Source organism: Heterodontus francisci, chromosome 13, assembly GCF_036365525.1.
Source record: "Heterodontus francisci isolate sHetFra1 chromosome 13, sHetFra1.hap1, whole genome shotgun sequence".
In the NCBI taxonomy this organism is placed as follows: Eukaryota; Metazoa; Chordata; class Chondrichthyes; order Heterodontiformes; family Heterodontidae; genus Heterodontus; species Heterodontus francisci.
Window position 1 is genome coordinate 73,508,797 of NC_090383.1, and position 26,355 is coordinate 73,535,151.

General features: G+C 42.1%; 1 protein-coding gene across 1 annotated transcript in view; it reads left to right on the top strand.

The window, feature by feature from the left end:
• Window positions 1-24,915, top strand: part of dusp10 (dual specificity phosphatase 10) — a 52,851-nt gene extending 27,936 nt beyond the window's left edge. The window contains exons 3-4 of the mRNA XM_068044969.1: window positions 14,844-15,212; window positions 23,915-24,915. Coding sequence (XP_067901070.1) covers window positions 14,844-15,212; window positions 23,915-24,180 — 635 coding nt within the window. The 3' untranslated portion in view covers window positions 24,181-24,915. The remainder of the gene's footprint in view (window positions 1-14,843; window positions 15,213-23,914) is intronic.
• The last annotated feature ends 1,440 nt before the right edge of the window (window positions 24,916-26,355 follow it).

Sequence of the window (26,355 nt, forward strand, 5' to 3'; positions counted from 1 at the left end):
GCTCGCGACGCTCACTGACATGATAATGAAAATCTGGTTTCATGAAAGGGAAATCATGTTTGACAAATTTATTAGAGTTCTTTGAGGATGTAACAAGCAGGGTGGATAAAGGTGAACCAGTAGTGTATTTGGATTTCCAAAATCCATTCGATAAGGTGCCACACAAAAGTCTCTAAATAAATAAAGAGCTCTCTGTGTTGGGCATAAAAAATATTAGCATTGATAGAGGATTGGCTAACTAACAGGAAACCGAGTCGGGATAAATGGGGCATTTTCAGGTTGGCATACTGTAACTAGTTGGGTGCCACAGGGATTGGTGCTGGGGCCTCAACTATTTATGATCTATATTAATGACTTGGATGAAAGGACTGAGTGTATAGTAGCCAAATTTGCAGATGATACGAAGATAGATAGGGAAGCCCGTTGTGAGGAGGATTCAAAGTGTTTGCAAAGAGATTATAGATAGGGCTGAAATTTCGGCGGCGGGTGAAAACACTGGCAGCCCGCCCATGCGGGCTGTACGTCGCGGAGCCACTGCAATATTAAGCGACGTGGCTCATTTAAATAGCCGGGGAGGACCTCCTCCCACAATGATGTGGAGGGGGTGGGCTGTCCATCCCCAGCAATGGGCTCCAAGCCCTACCATTCAATTTAAATATTTAAAGGAACATTTAATTTAAAAACTTAAAGACATTTATTCTGTCCCTCTCCCATCTCCCCAATAACAATTAAATTAATTACTTGCCCTCTTTCCCCGCCCCCCCCCCCCCCCAAAAACACTTTGGTGACCTGACCTTTTTCCCACCCCCCCATCAAAGTACATAAACTTTAAACTATAACCCTTACCACCATCCCCTACACCAATGATATTACTTTGACCCCGCTTCCCACCCCCCCCATCCCACCCCCGCAATGAGAAACATGCTTCTTCCCCACTCCCCACCAGTGTTATGCCTTGATTCCCCGGATGGGGATCCGATGGTGCGGGGGTGCTGGCCAGCCGCATGAATATCGCACCAGTACAGAAGGGAACATTAGGGTAATTAATTCATTAATTTAAATTTATTTCAATACGTTAATGGCAGTCCTGTTGCCGAGCGTTGGGGGTGCCACCAAGAGGCCTCGCCACCACCAGCAATATCGGGCCGGTTCCTCAAGGTTTGTATTTATTGCAAGGGGGATGGAGTATAAAAATAGGGAAGACTTGCTACAACTGTACAGGACATTGGTGAGACTGCAGCTAGAGTACTGCGTACAGTTTTGGCCCCCTTACTTAAGGAGGGATATACTTGCTTTGGAGACAGTTCAGAGAAGGTTCATTAGGCTGATTCCTGGGATGAAGGGCTTGCCTTATGAGGGAAGATTGAGCAGGTTGGGCTTATACTGTTATAACTGAGGTGGGAGGAATGCATTGTCTTTCTCTAGTTCCACTTCTGCACGGGTCACAACATATGTTTATCCAGTTACCGATATGGCCAATTATATACTCTATTTTTATTTCAGAATACAATTCACCAAACAGGTTTCTTTAATAAATTAATAATTTTGTTGTTTATTATAAAACAAGACTTAGTCAGTAAAGATGCAAAGCATTCATACACTGATTGAAATATGAAAGTTCCCTTCTAAAATTAGCCCAACACACACGCACACACACACACTGGTTAAAGAAAAAATAAAGGGGTTTTTCTCTGCAGAGATCTCTTTACAAAAAAAGACAAAAACAATACTTTGGCCAAATACTTGTTAATTCTTGAAGGAAAAGGAGAAGATATGGAATGATAGCAGTTGTCCCTTTATTCTGGCATCCCAAATACGTGTAGATGGCTATCACTGGGATCTTTTTGGAGCAGTTCTCTTCAGGTGACTTCAAGGATTAGTCTGGCATGCTTTCCAGGAGAAATGCAGCATCAAGGGTTTCAGCTATCACACTGGATTCTCAGTGTTTCTCAGAGGTGGAGAAAGGATGAACTGGTGTCTTCTCTCTTAGCTGACCCCCAACTGCCTCAAACGATATCCAAAACGAAACCAACTCTTGACCACCATAAATCTTGACATGTCACTTTTCTGTAAACCGCTCCCCCAGTCACCGAGGCTCTTGCTGTTTATTTAGCCGAATACATGTGACTTCCAGTAAGTGTTTCTAAACTATGTCCCAAAATCATTCCAGTGACCTTTTTTTAAAAAAAGATGAAGTGCAGCATCAATGTAATTTCTTCAGTCCTCCAAAGGAATCTATTTCGACAATTTTAAAACACGAGTCCTCACAAAATATTAAAAAATGGAAGTACTTTCATAACAATACTCATTGGAGTTTAGAAGAATGAGAGGTGATCTTATTGAAACATAAGATTATGAGGGAGCTTGACAGGGTAGATGCTGAGAGGATGTTTCCCCTGATGGGTGAATCTAGAACTAAGGGTATAGTTTCAAAATATGGGGTCTCCCTTTTAAGACCGATGAGGAGGAATTTCTTCTCTCAGGAAGTTGTTAATCTTTGGAATTCTTTTCCCCAAAGAGCAGTGGAGGCTGGGTCATTGAATCTATTCAAGGCTGCATTAGACAGATATTTGATCTACAAGGGAGTCGAGGGTTATGGGGGACCAGACAGGAAAGTGGAGTTGAGGCCATGATCAGATCAGCCATGATCTTATTGAATGGGAGAACAGGCTTGTGGGGCTGAATGTCCTACTCCTGCTGCTATTTCTTATGTTCTTACATAGAGAGGGAGTAACTTTAACTTTTGAAATAATTAAAACAAGTGATATTTGATTGGCCGTTGGTTGTACACATCATTTGCTTTGCCTTTCCACGGAGGTCATTGGAAAAGAAAGTCAGGCAAAAGGTGACCAATCTGATATCACCTGATTTGCACTATTACAAAATTACCCCCAGAGAGTGATCAGTGTTTAAAATAAACACCCAGATAGAACTGCAAACCCTGAAATCCGGGAAGAAGTAATTGGACGCTGCTGTGCGGGAACTGCAGAATCTTTCTGGATGGATTCAGGTATCCCTAATTATTTTATGTTAACTGTTAAGGAGTCCTCTGAACACAACACTGAATCAGAGCCCCAAATCACTGTGCCACCTATTGGTAGCAGTCTGATTTCCCAGTTGGTGAGTTCCTAATCTCAGCCGAGCAGTTATGGATGCTGCTAATCAGTCAGAGCAATGTACTTCCCTACAATACAGAAGGGAAGTTTTATTACTATTAATTAGGGACGTAGAGGTAAGGCCGATATTTATTGCCAATCCCTAGTTGTCCTGTGAAGGTGGTGGTGAGCCTTCTTTTTGATTCATTGCAGTCCATGTCATAAAGGTGCTCCCACAATACAATTACACAGGGAATTCCAGGATTTTGATCCAACGATGATTAAGGTTCAGCGATATCTATCCAAATCGAGATGGTGTGTTATTGGAAGCTGAACTTGGAGGTAATGGTGTTCCCATGATATTGCTGCTGAAGTGGTGGCAGCGATCACGATGCTATTAGTTGCTGTCAAAGTAAACTCAATGGTCAAGTTGATGTTCCACTACACCTGTTGCCCTTGTCCTTCTAGGTGGTGGAGGTTGTGGGTTTGGGAGGTGCTGTCAAAAAGCCTTGATAGATTGAAGAACCAGTTGCTTCAGATCATATCTGTGCACCCACTAGCAAACAGCTGTAGTGCAGTTGTGGCAGAGGCTTGTGAGCAGACTTCTTCTCGGACAGGGAAGATATGAAGCCGGAGAAAACAAAAATAAATAGAAGTAATTTCCAAAAGAAAAATAAATACATTTCCAAAACCAAACATGTACATACATTTTGAATTGAAGAGATTGGAATTCATGTCTACAGATACTGCCAAAAGCTATAACTACAGCTAGTGTTTGGCCTACAGTAAATAATTTCTTCCAACATACAACCTTACATACTGTTAAAAGATGGCAAACTCACTTCAAAGTGTAAGTAAAAGTTTTTTGTTTTTAAGAAAATAAACATTTTTGAGTGATTTTTATTTGCCTGGGTTTACCTTTGCTATTTCCCTTCATATGCTGTGCTTTTATTATTTGTTTCATGGGATGTGGACATTGCTGGCAAGGTCAGCATTTGTTTCCCATCCTTAATTGCCCTTGAGAAGGTGGTGGTGAGCTTAGAGGCCTGCTACCCGACCCGAACCCGATGGGACCCGACAACATGTGTCGGGTTCGGGGTCGGGTCGGGCCCATCTTCCGGGACTGGCTTTCGGGCTCGGCTCGGGTCGGACCGAGTCCAGGTCGAGTCAGGTCGGGTCGGACACACATGGTAAGTGCTCTGCTGGAATTAAAAAAAATTTACCTGAGCTGGGAGTCCGGGATGAAACTGAGTCTGCACAGAGCGACTGGCATCACTATGACATCTCTCATGCACTGTAGCTTCTTGCAGGTTTGGTGTCAGGAAGGTAAGTAAACGGACGGTCGGGTCGGGCTCTGGTCGGGTCGAGTAGTGGCGGGTTCGGGTCGACTAGTGGCGGGTTCGGGTCGGATCGGGCTTGGGGCAAAATCTGAGGGTCTCGGGCCGGGTTGGGCCCACTGTAGTTCGGTCGGGTTCGGGTCAGGTTCTTTTTCCCAACCTAAAGCAGGCCTCTAGGTGAGCTGCCTTCTTGAACAGCTGCAATCCATCTGGTGTGGGTACACTTACAGTGCTGCTAGGGAGGGAGTTCCAGAATTTTGTTCCACTGACAGTGGAGGAACGGCAATATATTTCCAAATTGGAATGGTGTTGGGCTTGGAGGCGAACTTGGTGGTGTTCCCACACGTCTGCTGCCCTTGTCCTTCTAGGTGGTAGAGGTTATGGGTTTGAAGGTGCTGTTGAAGGAGGCATGGGAGTTGCTGCAGTGCACCTTGTATATGGTTCACACTGCGGCCACTGTGCGCTGGTCGTGGTGGAAAGAGTGAATGTTTAAGGTGGTGGATGGGGTGCCAGTCAAGCAGGCTGCTTTGTCCTGGATGGTTTCGAGCTACTTGAGTGTTGTTAGAGCTGCACCCATCCAGGAAAGTGGAGACTATTCCATCACACTCCCGACTTATGCCCCTTGTTGATGGTGGACAGGCTTTGGGGAGTCAGGAGGTGGGTTAATAGCTGCAGAATTCCCAGCCTCTGACCTGCTCTTGTAGCCACATTATTTATGTGGCTGCTCCATTTCAGTTTCTGGTCAGTGGTAACCCCTTAGATGTTGATAGTGGGGGCTTCAGCGATGGGAATGCCATTAAATGTAATGGGGAAATGGTTAGATTCTGTCTTTTTGGAGATAGTCATTGCCCAGCACTTGTATGGCAAGAATCTTTTTTTGCCACTTATCAGCCGAAGCCTGACTGTTTTCCAGGTCCTGTTGCATATGGACACTGTCTGCTTCAGTATCCGAGGAGTTGTGAATGGTACTGAACATCATGCAATCATCAGCGAACATCCCCATTTCTGACCTTATGATGGAGGGAAGGTCATTGATGAAGCAGCTGAAGACGGTTGGGCCTAGGACACTACCCTGAGGAACTCCTGCAGCATTGTCCTGGGGCTGATATGATTGGCCTCCAACAACCACAACCATCTTCCTTTGTGCTAGGCATGACTCCACCAGTGAAGAGATTTCCCCTTGATTCCCATTGACTTCACTTTGACTCGGGTTCCTTGATGCCACGCTCGGTCAAATGCTGCCTTGATATCAAGAGCAATCACTCTCATCTCACCTTACGCTGACACCTACTGCCATCATCCAACCTTAGGTGAACCTGCATTTTCATGAGTGGCACATCACAGGCAGTTATTTCCTTTTTAAAAATTATATCAGATATTGTAGGCCCATTTGGGGTTACGGGGGAGAATAGATTATTATGCTGGAGGATCATCCAATAAGCACTATTAGGCTCAAAGTCCATTTTCAATCAGTACGAATATGTCCAAAACAATACCCGTTGTGGATCTTCTAGCACAAAAAATTTTGCTTTTATTCTGTGAATGGAAGATCAGTTCTGGTCTCCAGTCCAACCTCTAAATGCTAGTGTGCACGCGGTACAAGTTGCTGGTTGTGTGAGCATGAACTAACAATCTTTATACCAAAGATTAAAGAAGCTTTGATATCAACAGCCATTAGCTCAGAGAACTTCAAAATTTCCAAGATCAAAGCAAGCTAATCCATTTTGTTTATTACTCTCGGTATTTGAAATGTTCAAGGGAAAAGTAGTTAAGAGCTGTCAATTGGGTTATTTTGGCAGGGTGAAAATTTTCTGACAGTCCACAGCCCTTACATCATTACTGAATAGCTGCACTTTGTGTGTTTAATTTTAGTCACTGAAAGAAACATTCTCTAAAATAATTAATTCAATGCTCCAAATATCATGTTCCACATTTTCTAAAATCATATACTCTTCATTTGCTCATGTGATTAGGAAAACAGGTTATGTTTATTTAGACTGAACCTTTGGAGAAACCACCAAGATTGGTGGGTTAGAGCCAAAATATGCGAGTTGGCTTCGATAGCTGGGAGCTTAGGTAGGCAGGTCAAAAAAGGTTAATTTTCGTTTCAACATCAATCTTAATGGGACTGTACAATGGTGATAAGTGTTAACATGTAAAGATAGAACTGTGCCCCCAATCTGAGCCAAATTAAGGGAAGAGGTGCTGAAAAGAAATGATTGCATTTCCACCTTGGAGGAGGGGAAGAGAAAACTGAACGGGAGAATTATACATGAGTACTGAATGGGAGAATTACAGATGAGTAGCTCATGGTGCCTTCTCATAGCCAGCTATAGGGGCATTCATGGAGACCTTTTCAATCACAAGCTACCAAAGAAAAAGGGACAAAAGGAACCTTGCCCAAATACCTCCATTAAAAATAATGTAAAAGGAAGATCAGTATGAACACAGTAGCAATCAAATAACATCAATAGAGTCCTCTCAATCCAACCTAACTGCAGCTGCATTCTGAAGTCATGAGCAAAATTTATTATACGATTTATACATATTTTTAATGCCTTGTTTTGTCTTTGAAACAGCAGAATGTGATCTTTTGTTTTACTGCTGCAGTACAATCTGGGCAAATTTCATATATATTTCGAGTGCTTTTTGTATGCACATTGTGTCACTGATTTTATAGGCTCAGGACTTGATGATGAATTGATCTGCTTTTTGTTCCTTATTGTTTTTCACTCATGCATTAAAAAGGTAAATTGTAATCTGGATTGGACTCTAAGTGTGTTTTTGTTAGTGTTTTGTGTATCCTCAAAAGACCTGTGCAGTGGTCACCATGGACATCCATGGGGCAACCGATGGTGGGGAAGGTAGAAGGATATGTCGGTACAGTTCCCAGAATTGGATCAATTCCACACCGAACTCTCTTGATTTAAATTTTCTTAGGTCAGGCATTTAGGAATAGAAATTGGTATGCATTGTACCCATTTTTCAGGAGTAAAATGGGTACGAAGCATACCAATTTAGCAGTGTTATGTGGTGCACCCAAACTGTGCAGGCATTGGTCCCACTGCCAAATTCATAGGACTCATTCTTACAAACGTCATGGGGGCAAAGCTTAAGACAGGTGTTAGGTCTTTTGAATATGTAAATTAGGGGCCTAACGCCTGTTAACAAATTTTGCCCCACCCAGGATTCTTCAGCAGCCTCGCGACCACCAAGAACAGGTAAATCTTTTTTTTCAAGAAGCCACAGGAGTCATGATCAGTTCTCCAGTAGCCCACTCCAAACCCTCCCTCTCTCGCCCCCATGGGACTTGCCTGAGGGAGGCTGCCGGTGAAGCAAGCCACCCAAAATTGATGGCTGCCTGACAAGGCAAGACCCAATTATTTAGATGAAACTGGATGACCAATTTCCATTGATCTTTGGGTCTTTTGCTTTGGATGCATGGAATCTAAACTCAAAAATGGTCCCAGACTAATTTCCAACCCTTTGATATTTTGCTACAAAATATACTGTATTAGGATTGTTATTGTGCTAGTAATGATTTTGTGCGGGCAGTTAATTTTAGTTAGCCAGTACAGAAGGGAGTGTAAAGGAAATAATGAAGGTAAAGATTTGTATTTGAAATTGGGGATGGAACTCACTGTCCTAGATGCAAGCTCAATTAAAGTATTTAAAAGGGAGGTAGATAATTAACGTTGTTAAGGGAGCGAGAGAATTGGGATTAAAATGAGAGATGCCATGGCTAACAAAAAGATGAAGCAGGTTCAAAGGGGCATATGGCTTAACTCCTGTTGATGTAAAGTAGTGTTATCCAATAGATAGCGCTGACAACCCACTGGTGTACCTATGGCAACACCATTTTAACCACATGCACTAATTCTAGTAGAAAACGATTTAGGCACAATACAGATAAAGAGTGTTAAAAACAAATTAATGCCTTTAAACCAGTTTACTGATCAGTTGTTTAGTTTGCCAATGGAAGTCAGTTGGGTGTAAAAATCGGTATCCACGACAAAAAATGGTATCATTACAAATTGACCTTTCACTTTGGTAATTGCACCTTATTGCAAGATAAAGTGTTATAGGTAAGTAAGCTCTTTTGATCGATCTCAGAAGACTGTTGGTTTCACACTTTAAGGGACTGAGTTTTCCTGACATTCTGCAGAAATTTACTTTCAAAAGTTCTACTCGGTGAAAGGAAGTGACTAGTGGTGTCCTACAAGGATCTGTGCTCAACTATTCACTATATTTATTAATGACATAGATAATAGAGAGCCATATATCCAAGTTTTCCAATGACACAAAGATTGGTGGGACGCTAAGTCGTGTAGATAGCAGCATTAAATTACAAAGAGACAGTGGTGGATTAATTGAGCAGGTGAAACTGTGGCAGATGGATTTCAATGCAGGCAAGTGTGAGATCATCCATTTTGGACCAAAAAGGATAGATCTAAGTACTTTTAAATGGTGAAAAGCTAGAAACAGTGGCAGTCCAAAAAGATTACACACTTGAGGGACTTAATGACCTACTCCTCTTCCTATGATTAATTTACATTAATTCCTTAATGTTCCTATTGTAATTGTTTGGTGAGCTATAATTTTCTCTTGTCGGCTTTTTACCATTTACATTTTTGTTTCATGATGTGATTTAATATTTTATTACTAATTGAAAAATGAAGGTGAATGGCTCAAAACATCAGGAAGATTGAAAAGAAAAGTAAACCAGGAAATAGTTTTTCGGTGAGGTTAAGTTTGGGTTTTATACACCCACAGAAGTAAGTGAGGTCAGTTAGCTCAGTTGACTAGATTACTATAATGTGATATAAAAAGATACCAACAACACATTCAGTCCCTGTACTGGCTGTGATAGTTGAGGCCTGCTTCCTTGCCTTGCCCCATGCTTAATGAAGTGGTGACCCTCAAGCTGTACATTACCAGCTGTCTCTCTCAAATGAGAGAGATGCCTATGGTCCTTTACAATAACAATTAATTGAAAAATGAAGGTGAATGGTTCAAAACACCAGGAAGGTTGAAGAACAAACCAGGAAATAATGTTTCGGTGAAGTTAAGTTTTGGCTTTACAAGCCTATGGAAGTAAGTGAGGTTGGTTAGCTCAGTTGGCTTAAAGGCTATAGTGTGGTGCAGAATAATGCCAATAGTATGTGTTCAATCCATGTACCAGCTGAGGTAGCTCTTGGGGCATTTCCATTGCATTATCATTGTATACGCCATGTTTAGCAACAGACACTACATAGAGAGAGAGATGGATAGAAAAAAAACAGAGGTGAATGGGGTTGGATACTAACTGGACTCCAATCTCCTTCATTAATCATTTTGTAAACAGAATTACATGTAATAGTTTCCCTACTGAACACTTTCACGGTTGATTAGTAAAATTATTAACTTTTTTTTAAATCCATTGTTAGATTTTAACCCTCTTAGAACTGTAGCTGTAAAAAGGAAAAAAAAATGAAGCTGATAATTTATTTGGATATATACCATTTTCCTGGAAATGCAAATAGGTAAAGCCAATAAAAAAGTTGACAACATTTTGGCTTTTATATATCTGAGTAAAGAAGTGATGATCAATTTTCACAAACTGTTGGTTAGGGCACAGTTAGAGACATGTGTGCAATTTTGGGTTCCTCATTATAGAAAGTATATTAAAGCCATACAGAGCATATACTGTAAATTTACCAGGTTGATGCCAGCAATGGAAAACTATAGTTATAAAGACAGACATGCGATACAGGGGCTATTTCCACGAGAGCAGAGAAGACTAAGAGGAGACTTAATTGAGGTTTTTCAAATTTTGAAGGGCTTCACTAGAATGAATAGGGAAAGACTATTTTCTCTGGTGGGCAATACATAATAAAGAGCCATCATTTTAAAATTTCCATTAAGAGATTGAGGAGAGAGGTTAACAACCAGCACTTGCATTTATATACTGCATTTAATATAGAAAAATATGCAAAGGTGCTTCACAGAGGCATAACAAAAGTGGATGCTGAGCCAAAGAAGGGGAAATTAGTAGGGCTGACCAAAAATATGCCAAAGAAATTGCATAAAAAGGTTATAGTGTAGATTCACTAGAATGCTGCTTGGTATCAGAAAATACAAATACAAAGAAAAGTGAGAAATTTGAGTTGCTTTTCTTAAAATAGAAGAGATTATAGGATGATTTAATAGAGGTGTGTAAAATTATGATGGGATAAGACAGAACAGAAAGCAACAGACTGGGGTGCACAAGAAACCAAAGTTAGAGGAATGGAGAATTCGGGGGGTTGGGGGGGGGGGTGCTGGTTAAGCACTGGAAGAGGTTACAGAGAGAGGGAGGGTTGAACCATGGAGTGATTTAAACAAAAGGATGAACATTTTAAATTTGAGGCGGTGGAGACCAATGTGAGTCAGTGAGGATGGGTAAGAGATGGGCAATCAGGTCTGGGATAGGATACAGGCAGCAGAGTTTTGAATGATCTGAATTGGTGTAAAGGATACAGAGTTTGTGGCAGGGCCTGAAGATAATTCGGAAGGATTAAATCCAAGATTGACTAGACTAGAAGATTCTGTTTTTCCCCCATTCTAAATATATTTAATTGGTGCACAAAATCTCTGTTTTTTCAGTACATTGAAGCAGGGTATTTATTTTGGGCCATAATTTGCTGTAACAGGTCATCAGATGGTATTTGCCACTAGTCAGGCTTGCCCTTGCATGTTTGGGCTTCTCGACTTTTTTGCATCGTAAGTTGCTGAAAGTGTGAGCTGATAACATCACTGAGGAAAACCAGGCATCTGGAACCTGAGTGAACAAGGCCAGCTCCTTAACCAATCAGATTGAAGGATTGTAAAGTTATAAGTGCAACGATCAAGAAGGAAGTGGAAATCCACGTGAATAAATTCAATGCCAAATCAGGTACAGGGACAAAAATAACAATAGGAAAAGAAAGATTGGATTAAGAGAGAGAAAAAAGACAAGAAAAGTTTTTTTAAAGTTAATCTGACATTTTAAAACCTTCAACAACAATAAAACATTAAGGAATGAAACTCTACACTTGTATTAATTAATGAATGTTCAGTGCCAGAGAGGTTGACTAGCAGTAATTAACATTAATCACATTGTTAAAAGGGTACCCAGACTGAAATTGACAAGTCTTAACTTTCTCTAGCAGATTTGTTTCATATCTACATGCAAATACAGCAACTTCACATCATTATATGTGTATCAATAGTAAGGCATTCAGTGAGATGCTATTTTTGTGAAGCAAATGGTGGAATGGTGCAACTCTCACGGGAATCTTTGGATATTTGAGTTTGACCACGTATTTGCCCCTTGCCTGAAGATGCTGCACCATTTGCGAGCACCGTTAGGGCGGCATAGTGGTGCAGTGGTTAGCACCGCAGCCTCACAGCTCCAGGGACCCGGGTTCGATTCCGGGTACTGCCTGTGTGGAGTTTGCAAGTTCTCCCTGTGTCTGCGTGGGTTTTCTCCGGGTGCTCCGGTTTCCTCCCACAAGCCAAAAGACTTGCAGGTTGATAGGTAAATTGGCCATTATAAATTGTCACTAGTATAGGTAGGTGGTAGGGAAATATAGGAACAGGTGGGGATGTTTGGTAGGAATATGGGATTAGTGTAGGATTAGTATAAATGGGTGGTTGATGTTCGGCACAGACTCGGTGGGCCGAAGGGCCTGTTTCAGTGCTGTATCTCTAATCTAATCTAATCATCACTTATTTTTTACATCAATTATGGTCCATTATTTTTAAATGTTTAAAGGTCACAATTTCTTTTCTTCTGGTTATCTATTCAACAAATATGGTGTTCACTAGAACTGTTCACTCTGTGTCTTCACATGCATTCATTCTGCATTGATAGATTATGGTATTCTGCAAAAGTGTTCAGCAATGTGGAAACTGTTAGGAACCAGTTAAAAATGTATTTGGTAGCTTGCTTGAATTGAAGTATAAATTGACAACCACAGGAATGATCTTCATTTTGCAAAAACGTACTACAGAAAAAGTCACATGTTTACTGTGTAGCCTTAAGATTGCTCTAGGCTTTCATTGAAAGTATCCAAGAAACCTAAAACCACAGAACTGACTGCTTTTCTGTGTTCTGAAAGCAATCCTGTGTTACAAGCAATGCCCATGTTATACAACACATTTGGGAGCAGTATCCAGATGTTGTTTTCCTGACCTGGGAAGTTCTTCCAAATGAGACCATTTCCAAGAGTCAGTCCTGCACTAATACAGGCATTTGGCAGCTGCAGTGTAACCTACATACTAGTACAGCAAGCGTTTGGGTTCAGTTATAGTAAACTGACCATAGGTGGATTTTATTCATTTTAGAAGTAATGAGTGAATCAAACGAATGTTGGTGGAGAATCTCAATGGTTACATCATGACACAACATTTCATATTGTGCTTCAAGGCACACAGGTGCTGAAATCTGTTGATTCCCACCCTTGATTAAGTGGTTTAACCTTTAAAAATCTTATACAGAATTGGAGTCCAGAAAACCAGCTTTGAAGTATGATGGCAGTATTAGGATGTTGACTGTGATTAAATAGCCAAGAGCTATTGTAAGTTCTGGAAATAGGTTCTGTTACCAGAATGCTCAACAGTTCTTGGCTATTTAATCCCTGTTTGACAAACTGTGGTGTATGGGAGTGTTGCTGCAATATAAAAGACAGAAAGTAGTAAATTATTTCTTTGTAAAGTATTCCAGTAGGGACATTGCCATATTTCAGTGTATACAACAATATATGAGCCACCACCAGTTGTTTTTCTTTTTCCATTATGATAGCCGTAATGAACATAAGAACGCTGCAGAAAATTAACTCTGCGATCCTCCTAAAGACACAGAGGACCAAGTTTAACATTTTCTGCAAAAGGAGAGCAGCAAATCAGCTGGCTCCTGTGCGGAGCTGACTGACAGTTCAGGTAGGCTGGAGGTGAACCCTGGGGGGTGGGGAATGGCCGAGCAAAGGCCAGCTGGGGGGCAGAGTATTTTTGCGGAGCCAGAAGGAGCTTTCCTGCTTCCCCTGGCCGCACAAAAATAAAAGATGTAAATGGTTTTGGCTTGCTTTTTGAACAGCCTCCAGCCGCCTTTTTAAGGGCCACTGGTTATGCCTTTTAATGCTGGCATAAATGAACAGAACTTGCTCTGTGTCCAATTGTACCTCATAATTTGAAATGGGACAGATGTGTCATAGGACCAAGTTCTGCATATTGAAAGTGGCCTGCCATCTGAAACAGGAGGGTTCTCCAGCTGCCCATCTAAAGACCCTTATCAATCTAAACAGGGTGATCGGTGATCCAATGCCACTTTCAGGCCAGTGCTTCTCCGTTAAAACTGGCCAGCCACTGTTAAAATCGGTTACAGTGCCTTTTTGTCCAGTTCCAATTTTAGTACAGGTACTGCTCCTACAACACTCTAAGAAGGTCAACATCATCCAGGACAAAGCAGCCTGCTTAACTGGCACCCCTCCACCACCTTAAACATTCACTGCCGCCACCACTGGTGCACAGTGGCAGCAGTGCATGCCATCGACAAGATGCACTGCAGCAACTCGCATTCCTTCGAAAGCACCTTCCAAACCTGCGACCGGTACCACCTGGAAGAACAAGGGCAGCAGATGCATGGGAACACCACCACCTGCAAGTTCCCCTCCAAGCTATACATCAACCTGACTTGGAAGTATATCACCGTTGCTTTACTGTCACTGGGTCAAAGACCTGGAACTCACTCCCTAACAGCACTGTGGGTGTACCTACACCACATGGACTGTAGGAATTCAAAAAGGCGGTTCACCACCACCTTCTCAAGGGCAACTGGGGATGGGCAGCAAATGCTAGCCTTGCCACTGACGCTCACATCCCTTGAAAGAATTTTTTTAAAAGTTGAAGAACCATGAGTTATTGGGGACTAATTGTGAAACACTTAAAGTAAAGACCAATTATTAGCAGCAGTTTATTTTTAAAGAAGTGCACAAAAGTCCATTTATAAAACTTGGTGACTTAATCAAGTAATAATAATGAAACACATGTTTGCAGTTGGATAAATATTTGATGAAGTTGGATAAACATTTGAAGCAGAGGAAGATAAAGGTTGTGGGGAGAGAGCAGGGCAGTGGAATTAGTTCTCGATTGCTCTAGCAAAGTGGGAACACAGTACGCCAAGTAGTCTCCTTCTGTTCTAAATATTCTTGTAGCCTGCGTATCGTAGTGCAACAGAAGAACGACTAGATTTGTTTGACATTTGTCTTATCGTAAAAACATTATTGCCTGACTACCCTAATTGAGAATAATGTGAATGATTGATTTAGTTTAACACAGTGCGGTTGAAGCACTGGGAATGTTCTGGAATTCTACGCGTGGCTAACTGTGTTCTAATTTTTTTCTCTTTTCAAAGGTGGGCACAGCAGTTTCAAACAACACCACGAGAATCTCTGTGATCACTCCCTGCAGCTTCAGGAGTGCCCAGATGCAAGGGGAGCCTCAGCAATTCTAACACAGCTACCTCAGTCCATCCCCACCACCCCTGACATTGAAAATGCCGAGCTGACCCCCATCCTACCCTTCCTGTTTCTAGGAAACGAGCAGGATGCTCAGGATATAGAAAAAATGCAGCGGATGAATGTTGGCTACATCATCAACGTAACTACCCATCTGCCTCTTTATCATTATGAGAAAGGTATCTTCTGTTACAAACGGCTACCTGCCACTGATAGCAACAAGCAGAATCTCAGGCAATATTTCGAAGAGGCCTTTGAATTCATAGGTAATTTTCTTTTCAGTATCTACTGTTTCTAACCATCTTATAACTTAAGTATATCCCGTGTTTCTGTTGACAAAGACGTTTTTATTATAACATGCAGTTCATTAGGTGGTTTGGAAGGTTTGCAGCTCTTAAAATTCCCTTTACTGTAACATAATTTGCTGCCAAAGTATTCTGAGGTTGTAGTCTCGCAGCCTGCAAATCTAGAAAATAAATGAACCAAAATGTAGTGTAAATGTGATCCTAGGCCAAATATCCAATTGCAGCAAATCTGGAATTCCACAGCCTCCCACCGCTCGCTCCCCCACCAGCACCGGCACGTGTTTCTCCACCTACATTTAATTTCCTGTTGAATGCTGATTCCTAACTTGAAATTTTGGTTCTGCTTTTTTTTTGACCTCTTAAATGAAAGCGAACATGTTCCCTTTTGTAACCCTAATGGTTACAAATTTGCAAGTGCAATAGATACATTCTCTGGTCCAGTATTGTCATTGCTACTGTAAGCAGTCTATGTTCTACTCTATGGGAGTTGACTAACACTGACCTATAACCACTTCTGTGGTTTCACATTCCAAAGACATAACAAAAATATGCCTATATGAGCTGGATTGGATTTGTGTCTTCTGTAAACATGCTTCTTCACTTGCAATGAGAGCAGATCAAGCAAACAATTAGTGAAATGAGGCCTGATACAAATCAACAAGCTGTTTTATTTTGCAAGTAAGTTATGATTGGACTCACCAGATGGAATTTTCCAATGAGGGACACAGCTGCAATGGTGAGACCTGTAGCGGGTAGGGAACCCATTAGAATCGGCTTTGCTGTGGTTCTTTAACTGAGCCGTGGCATTGCCATCCCGTTCCATGGGTTTCCAACCATTCAGAGAGGGCAGGCGGGATGACATGCCGTAACTGTCAAAGCATTTCTAATGAGAGGGATCCCAGCAGGGGTGAGAATGGCTGAACGGCACATGGATTTCTGAGGCTTCAGCAACTACAGAAATGTGGAGACCTGGGAAGGGTGCCCCACCCCCCCCCCCCTACCTCTTCCTCTTACATGGAGGTCCTGCTGAAGGATCTGAGGGAGTGAGGTGAGGTGATGTTTCCCAAGGGAGGAGGAAGAGGCCAGTCTCTCCAACCAAGGTGTGCACAGAAGAGGCCATGGAAGTGAGTAGTCGGAGTGTGGTCCCTCCAACATGGAGACAGTGCACCTAGAGGATCCAGGACCTGAAGAGGGCAGGAATGGTGAGTGATGTAACACGTCCAGGTGTCAATCACCACAGTTTGACTTTCCCAGCATCCTCCTGCACAGCACTCATTAGAACAACACTCCTTGCAGTTCCACTCATTCCTCTCTCTGCAGGCACCTCACATCCCCAACAGTATAGCTAACCTCGCACTTACCCTCATCTTTGGGGGGAGTGGCCTTCCAATGACAGGCAGCTTGATGGCCACTGGCAATGCGTGCCCACCTGATCCACTGGGAAGGAGGTCTTATTCCAGGAGGCTGCAGATATCAGCAACAATCTGCCATGAAATCCTGAGCCTCCTGAGCCACTGGTGTTTGCACGTGTCGAGTGAGCTGATCTTCTGCCTGTACCCTCTGTTGGACATCTCGCCTCCTTGCAGTTGGATCTCTGTGTTCATCTTGTCTGCCCTGTGGAGCTGCATGTGTCTGAGGAGAAGGCAGTTGGTGCTGCTGCTGGTGTTGCTGATGCTGCTCCTGTTGTTCCCCATCAGAGGTCCAGGCTGTTGCATACATTGCTCCCATGCTGCAGTGAAGACTGACAGCAAGGAAGTTGAGATGAAGGTGAGTATATTCCAAGTCAGTAACTCCAAAATATTGAAATTGACACACACAGCTGGATTTTGTGCCAACAGTAGGGCTCCCGGTACTAGACCGAAATGGCAAGGGGATTTCCGCCTTGACCAGCTGGAGTTCCCCGGAGTGATTCTACGGAGCTGGGCTAATTAACAGCCCGGCACCAGGATCTCTCTCCCTTTAAAGATGGGGATCCCACCTCCAAGAACTGGGCCACAATCACAGTGCCGGCAGCTCAGCAGTATCAGCAGCGTCACCAGGAGCGGAGGCCACTGCCAGTACTGCAGAGGCCTTGGACCCAGGGCCAGTGCTAGAGCTCGGATCCAAGGCAAGTGAGGCGGGGTCACTGGGGCCAGTCTGGAAGGCTGCTTCAGGGATGGGGGTGGGAAGGTGGGCATTGAGTGCAGGGGGAGGATGCTTCAGGGAGTTGCAGGTTTTCCTGGCGGGGCCCTCTGTGAGCCACAAAAAGCTCATGGAGAAGGGGCACCCCCCCCCCCCACCCACCAGCACAAGCCTGTCCTGCCCCCAACAAAATTGCATTGCAACAGGGAGGCAATGGGCCCCCTGCCTTAGGGGGGCTCATAAAATTCAGCCCACAATGTAGTAATTTCAGGCTGTCAGAAATAATCCTACAAGTATAAGTCGCTCACTGTGGTTGACCACAAACTTAGCAATTTCAGACTTTAAAGTCTTCCCAGCACGTCAATTTCATTACACAATCAGTCCTCGCTGTGTTGTGCCTCTGTGACCCTGCTGAGATGCAGACAGCTCGAGGAATGCATGCATTGGCTGTTAAAGCCAGAATGCAGGGTTAAAATACAGTAAAATATTCAAACAGGCCATTACTTTCCCGACAGCTGCATGGGGGATCCCCTCTCGCCTCCAAACCCACCTGGGTCAAGCCCGGAAATGGGAAAGATGATGTCGGGTTCCCAACCCGACACCACTTGTTGGGCATTTTAACCCACACCATTACCGCCTCCCTTGCCAGTTAAAATTCTTTCTTACTTCAAAGATTAGAACTTTTCTTTCCATTATGATATAAAATAAAGAACAAACCATGCTTCTCCACGTCAGCAGGTCATTTTGTTTGACTTAAAAAAGATGTCATTGAACCCTCCAGCATTTTCGGAGCGTGGCTAAAGCTTTCAGATCTTTGTTTGTCTTTGTTCACCTCTTTCACATGCCCGCAGCAAACTGGAGCTTAGTTCCTGACCTCGCCCCGCCCCCTGTCTGGGGGTTGGTGAAGCAAGCCAGTATTCAAAGCTGCTACTGCAACCCTTCCTTTTGAACTAGCTTCATTGCAAAGCTCAACAGGAAAGGACATTCTCACCCGCTATGTATGTATGTTTTCTGGGAGTTCTTGGAATGAACTCCCTTATTCTTGATCCTCCTGGGTTAGTGTCCAACACCAGAAATTTTTACTTCGGCTTGTGTGTAAAATGGGTGGTAACAGTTCAGTCACCCATTATACATCTTTGGAGGAGGCCCTCTAAGCTAAGTCAAGAACTTTTTAATAGTAAGGCCAAGAAGAGCAGACATGCTCCTTCAGGCCCCACAGGGAATGTCTGGGCCTGTTCTCGCCCGGTCTCCCTCATTTCCCTCCTGCAAAACAGCCCCGATTCCCTCCATTTTGGCTTACCTTGGTGCCATCTAGCAACCTGCTGACTGTACAATTTTGACACTGCAGAAGCCAGCCAAATGACACTTGATCCCCATTTCAGGTTTGGCTGGCATGATATAAATGATGCCCAGGAGTTAAAAGTTGCCAGGACTCAAACTGATGACAACTGGGTGGTTTTGATGCTCGCCCCACCCTCCGCCCCCCCAAAAACTTGCCCCCAGTTAAAATGGTACTTTTATCTTAAAATAAAGACAAAATAATTTAGATAGATTTTCAATTCCTTTTTGTGGCCTAAACATGTTAGGATAGAATTTCCGACTCTTGATCATAGCTGATAGAATCTGAGGCAGCTCGTCACAGGTGAGAACTGGGACAATATACCCAGTTGCATTATATATAATATATTTGAAATGATTTTGAACTTACTGTAAAGCATACTATTAATAATTTACACATTCTATTGAAAGATAGTATTGGATACTAAAATGTCATTTTTAGAATCTTTCGTTACCATATTCCAGTGAAGTGTGGATACTTTTATAAATGAAAATTGCAAAGAAAGCAAAATTATTTACTACAGGAATGATGAGATTTGCAGTTAGCCTGTAGCTGTCATACCTTCTGTAGTAGTGCAGATCATATTTTCTATTCCAGATGCCCCAGAATTGGCTTTGCCCTATTCTGTGAAGGATTTCCAGAAGTGCAACATTTGCCATTTTCAAACTTGGTATTTACATTTTGATGTATCAGCAGTTACAATGTTTTATAGCTCCTAAGTGCTGCTCAATTATTGTTAATAAAAATTAGTCTTTTATGAGTTGCATATTTGGCAAGCCCAAATATTTGGGGAAGCCCAGTTGTAAAATCACTATTGTGACGAAGTTAAGGAACTGATTAATATTCAATCAGATTCTCGAAAGCTGACTGTAGTTTGGGGTTGCTTCCCTCTGAATACAGAGTCCCGCCTCCTATATGGTTGAGATAGTGATCATCCTTCATCTATCTGTGTAAAATGACACATCAAATAATGCCTTCATCAAGTTTAACAGACCTAGTCACTCAAGAATAATAATTAAATGCTTTAGTTTGGCTTTGATCCTGTGATACTCATGGATATTTAAAGTGTCCAAGGGACTGTAGTTTGGCAGGATTGTTTTGCAGGGCTTGCCTCAATCTTGCTGTGTATTAGAAAATATTCTTTATTAATTTCTTCAACATTTAGCAAATGTTAATCATTCAAATGAAGTTTAAAAAAAATCAAGCTTTCTAAATCATAAGCCATTTCAGGCCATGTAAAATCTTCTGAATGGTTTACTGTTTCATTTATTTCAATGAGAAGCAATATAGGATAAAAACCTGCACCTGTGGGTAGCTGTGGACGACCTGTGTAGATTTGCTGCAGAAACTCTAACAATCAAGGCAGCAGTAAGTGCATAAAATAATTGCAAGCTCAACAGAAATTTCTGTAGTCCGCATCGTATAAGTGTGAGGAGCTCATGGACTTCTTTGTCATTCAGATCAAAACCATCCAATCAGTTGCTGCTGCCATGTCCCTCCCTTCCACGAGTCCACTGGGCCAAACTTCCCTAGCCCTGAACTTACATCTTTCTTTAGTTTCTCTCCCTAACTCCCCTCATGTCCTCTCAGAGCTCATCTTGTCTATGAGACCACCTGCTACTACCACAATGCTATTCCCACTGAACTGCTCACCATCCAGCTTCCCCTCTTGGTCTCCAAGTCAGCTGATATTGTTAACAGTTCTCTCTCTACGGGCGATGTCCCTCTCTTTCCTTTAAACCTGCTGTCATCACCCCTCTCAAATAAAAACAACTCTTGACCCCACTGTCTTTGCAAACTACCATCTCATCTCAACCTCCCTTTCTTCTCCAAAGTCATTGAAACTGTTATTGCCTCCCAAATCCATTCTCAACTTTCCCTAAACTCCACCTTTTGAATCCCTCCAATCAGGTTTCCACCCCTGCCACAGTACTGAAATAGCTTTTATCAAATCACAAATGACATCCTATTAGACTATCACAAAGATAAACTTTTCCTCTTCGTCCTTCTCAACTTGTCTGCAGCATTTGACATGGTTGACCACACCATCCTCCTCCAACGCCTCCTGCACTGTCATCCAGCTAGGTGGGACTGCTCTCACCTGGTTCCATTCTTCTCTATCTAATCATAGCCAGAGCATCACTTGCAATGGCTTCTCTTCCTGCTCCCACACCCCTACCTCTGGGGACCCTAAGGATCTATCCTTGGCCCTCTCCTATTTCTCATCTACATGCTGCCCCTCGGTGACATCATCCGAAAACACAGCATTAGTTTTCACATGTACACTGACAACACTCAGCTCTACCTCCCTACCACTTCTCTCAACTTCTCCACTGTTGCTAAATTATCAGTCTGCATACCCGACATCCAGTACTGGATGCGCAGAAATTTCCTCCAACTAAATATTGGTAAGACTGAAACCATTGTTTTCAGTCCCTGTTCCAAACTCTATTTCCTAACTATCGACACCATCCCTCTCCCTGGCAACAATCTGAGATTAAGCCAGTCTGTTCTCAACCTTGCCACATTTGACCCAGAGATGAGCTTCTGACCTCATGTTCACGCCATCACTATGACCACTTATTTCCCCTCCATAACATTGCCCGACTCCGATCCTGTCTCAGCTCATCTGCTGCTGAAACCCTCATTCATGCCTTTGCTCCTTCTAGACTTAACTATTCCAACACACTCCTGGCTGGTCTCCCTCATTCTACCCTCCCTAAACTTGAGTTCATCCAAAATTCTGCTTCCCACTCTTAACTCGGACTAAATCCCATTCACCTATCACCCCTATGCTCGCTGACCTTCATTGGCTCACAGTCAAGCAACATCTTGATTTTAAATTCTCATCCTTGTTTTCAAATCCCTCCATGGCCTCGCCCCTCTCCATCTCTGTAATCTCCTCCAGCCCCACAACTCTCCAAGATATCTGTACTCTTTTAACTCTGGCCTCTTGAGCATCCCCGATTTTAATCGCACCACCATTGGTGGCCACGCCTTCAGTTACTTAGGCCCTAAGCTCTGGAATTCCCCCCAACACCTCTTTGCCTCTCTACCTCGCTTTCCTTTAAGACACTCCTTTAAACCTACCTCTTTGGCCAAGTTTTTGTTCATCTGAGCTAATATCTCCTTATGTGGCTCGATGTCATATTTTACATAAGAACTAGGAGCAGGAGTAGGCCGTCCGGTCCCTCGAGCCTGCTCCGCCATTCAATAAGATCATGGCTGATCTTTTCGTGGACTCAGATCCACTTACCCGCTCTCTCACCGTATCCCTTAACTCCTTTATTGTTCAAAAAGATATCTACCTTAGCTTTAAAAACGTTTACTGAAGTAGCGTCAACTACTTCACTGGGCAAGGAATTCCATAGATTAACAACCCTCTGGGTGAAGAAGTTCCTTCTTTAGAAGTCCTAAATCTGCTCCCTCTAATCTTGAGGCTATGCCCTCTTGTCCTAGCTTCACCTGCCAGTGGAAACATCCTCTCTACTTGTATCTTATCTATTCCCTTCATAATTTTATATGTTTCTATAAGATCCCCCCTCATTCTTCTGAATTCCAATGAATATAATCCCAATCTACTCAGTCTCTCCTCATAAGCCAACCCCCTCAACTCCGGAATCAACCTAGTGAACCTCCTCTGCACCGTCCCCAGTGCCAGTACATCCTTTCTCAAGTAAGGAGACCAAAACTGCACACAGTACTCCAGGTGCGGCCTCACCAGTACCTTATACAGCTGCAACATAACCTCTCTGCTTTTAAACTCAATCCCTTTAGCAATGAAGGACAAAATTCCATTTGCCTTCCTAATTACTTGCTGTACCTGCAGACCAACCTTCTGCGATTCATGCATAATGCTCCTGGTAAAGCGCTTTGGGATGTTTTATTACATTAAAGGCACTATATAAATATAAGGTGGTTGTTGTTGTTGTAGTAGTAGTTCTAGAAAGCTTCTTTAAGCACCCTGAAGCACCGATCCAGAAGATTGCTTCTTTATAGTATTTGTTGCTTTGCATTGCTTCTATCAGCTCGCACCTACGATCATTGCTGTTAGCAACTGACCAGCTGCATTAAGATTTTACTTAACAGAGGTGATCAGAAAACCTAAGATGTTGCTGTGCTTTAGTTGTCATTTGACATGTGCTAAGGCATTTCTTTAGCCATAAAACAAATGCATCCTAACTGGTTCAGTGCATTGTGCACACATACACAGGAAGTTCCTTGTTCAGGCCTTTTAGGAATTGTTTCATATCTCTATCCATCCATATGTAACATTTGGGATTTTTTATTGTTTGGAGATTGGGAATAAATAACTTGGAGAGCAGGGCCATATTTTGAATTCAGAGAAATTGGTGAAAAAATTAAAAACACAGCAGCTTGCCTGTTAAAGGCCAATCATGAAATTTGTAGTGAACATGTTACTGAATTCAGATGAAATTCCTCTGTGCACTATTTTAACAGAGGAATTTTATATGAATGTGGTTGTTACAAATATTGTTGATATTTTATACCCTTCCTTTTTGTTGTCTGTTCAAAAAGCTGTTTCATCCATACTTCTGCTCAATATACTTTCACTTTCAGTAACTTTGGACAAAGTTCCACATGGTAACTTCTAATTAATCCAAAGCTACAGGAATTCAGAGTCGAATAAGGATAGAAGCCAGTTAAGAATAGGAAACAGACAGTTCTTATCAGATGAGTAATGTGTGGAGTCCCACAAGGACCATTGTTTGAATGTCTAACAGTTTCTGATATAGATAAATGGCCTGGAGAGCAATTCCAAATGCACATTTGCTAGCGACATAAAAATAGGGTGAACAGTAGAGACAGACATTTGCAAAATAATGTAGATCAATTATACAATTAGAAATGAAAATAGAAATTTAAGACTGAAATGTAAGGGTTGGCATCCTTCCATCTATGAAAGATGATGGACACGCAGCAAACCTATTCTATAAATATGTAGTTTGGTAAAATCAACTACACAAGGTAACAACAGCAAGAACAGCATCAGTATATGCACTGAGTAATTTTTCTCATTCCTATTTTCATTTTATTAATCTGATTTCTATTCATCTGTCTTCAGATGCTCACATTGAATTCTGATTATTTTCAATATCATCAAAAAATGTTGGAAGGGTGATTGTATTCTCTGACAGGCCTGGCAACAGAGCATAACATATTTTGTTTCCTTTTCTTTCAGAGGAAGCACACCAATGTGGCAAGGGGCTGCTCATTCACTGTCAAGCTGGTGTTTCTCGTTCTGCTACAATTGTTATTGCCTATCTGATGAAGCACACACGGATGACCATGACTGATGCCTACAAATTTGTTAAAGGAAAGAGACCAATCATTTCCCCAAACCTCAATTTCATGGGACAGTTACTGGAGTTTGAAGAAGACCTAAACAATGGTATCACTCCTCGAATTCTCACACCAAAGCTGGTTGGGGTGGAGACAGTTGTCTAATGTGACCCGGCTGACTTTTTTTTTAGCATTGTTTTTTTAAAAAGGTGATGTTTATTTCTCCTTGATGCTTTGAAGCATCTTAACAGTATGCTGGAACTGAGAACCTAAGAAAGACTGCACTGTCATTGATTGTGGAATTATACAGTTGGTGGTCTGTGCAGGTTCATAGACAGCAACAAACAACTGGAAATGAAGGGAAGAAAATGGTAGTGGGGATATGGTCTGGAGATTTCCGCAGGAATGTCCTTTCAACTATCTAAAGGTTGCCAAAGCAGATTGGTTGCTGTGAGAGAATCCAATAAGCACGTAACAGCAACTAATCTCCACTAAGCTAATGAAGAAAGACTTGAAACGATAAACCTGATTATTTTGTGTGTTCAGGTCCTGTTGATTCTGGTTATATTTTTCCATCAGGGTTAAATACAGTTGTGGGAGTTAAATTAAAAATGGTCTCATCCATTATATGCCCTTTGAGGCTCATCGTGCAATAATTGATTTGCGTGTGGAAAACCAAATGGATGGAGTTGCATAACAATAGATAGTAACATGCACCAGCTCGTAACTGGGGGAAAAAAATCAATGAAAAGCAATTTTAGTTTAAATTCTTGCCACATATACTGGTGCAATTTCTTAGAAACATGTTGAATCAGAATGTTAAGGGAAAATGTTATTTAATATTTTTCACACAAAATCTGTGTGTTACCATTGTCTGTGTATAATTTTGTTTATAAAAAAAGTTATGTATAACCATCTGGGCTATATTTTTGTGTCTGTGTGTCAGGTTTTCTAATTGTACAAAACATTCAACGTAGCAATAGGAACACACATGATTGAGCTGCAGTCTCTCTCAAGCTGCTTCCTGTAAAATACAATGAGAGTGAAGAACATAGGATCAAATATGATAGCTGTACACCATGCAGCCTATTATTGAGTAGATTTTTCATAAATGTTGCACAATCCTGTTGAGATAAACCCTCCCTAGCCCCCAAAAAAATCACATTTGTTCCACTTGTATATGGACTTATATGGATTTTTCTTCAATTTATCAGATGTATGGATGTGTAATATTTGTTAGTGTGGAATCCTTCCAAATAGCATCATTGGGGTGCACAGTAAGATGAGTGAGTACTTAGAGTTCAGATGCACTTTTTGAAAATTGGATGCAAACCTAAATTTTCTTTGTAACTGTTTGAATGTTCAGGGGGTGATTGATCAGCTCTGAAACAGTTTTAAATTGGTCCAATTTGGCAAGTATTTGAATTCATTTATTTTACGCAGACAAATCTTGCAGCTGGTTGACAGGTTCAAGCTTTGGCTTGAAGGGAAGCTGTGCTGTAGAAAAATTAATTGGGAAAGAATTTGAACGGTGAGCACTAAATTTGCTATCTGAAGTTTGGATTCAGAATGCACTGAAGCACACAGTCATTTTGGAAAGAAAAATCATTTTTATGGGAGTACAGAGATGGGACTTTAAACTATAATATAGGAAGTCAGGAAGTGAATCTGAACTCAAAGTTCCACTTTGCGATCACAAGATAGATACAAATGAGGAAGGCTGATTGGCTCAAAGACGCAAAATTTAGATTGCAACACCAAACTAAGGCAGTGCAATTGGTTTTCAGCAATCGCACAAAATGAGCAATAGCAAATCTGCAGCCCTTTTCATGTTCCACCCATTTTTATTTCCCCCATTGATGTCAATGGACGGGCTGTAAAACAGGCTATCACTTGCTTTGTCATACTGCCAGAGATCTATTTCTCCCCACTGTGATTCCTGATTACACCTGATGAAGTTCAGATTGTTCAGCCTGATGTCTCCCCCACATTTTTATAGAGGGATGAATTTCCACCATTTTGTCCCTGAAGTGCAGCAGAAGCCCCAGAGAAAACAGGGAAAGCAGCAACAACTTCTAGAAGCATAATCAGACAAAAATTGGACACTGAGCCAAAGAAGGAGTCATTAAGAAGAGTGACCAAAATCTTGGTCAAAGAGGTGGGTTTTAAGGAGGATCTTAAAAGAGGTGGTGAGGTTTAGAGAAGGAATTCCAGAGTGTGGGTGTAGATGACTAAAGGCATAGCCACCAATGACAAAGAGAGGGTGGCAGGAGAGGTGTGGGGATGGGGGTCACAGGGTAGGGGTTGTGGCACTGAAGAAGCTTAAAGAGATAGAGAGGG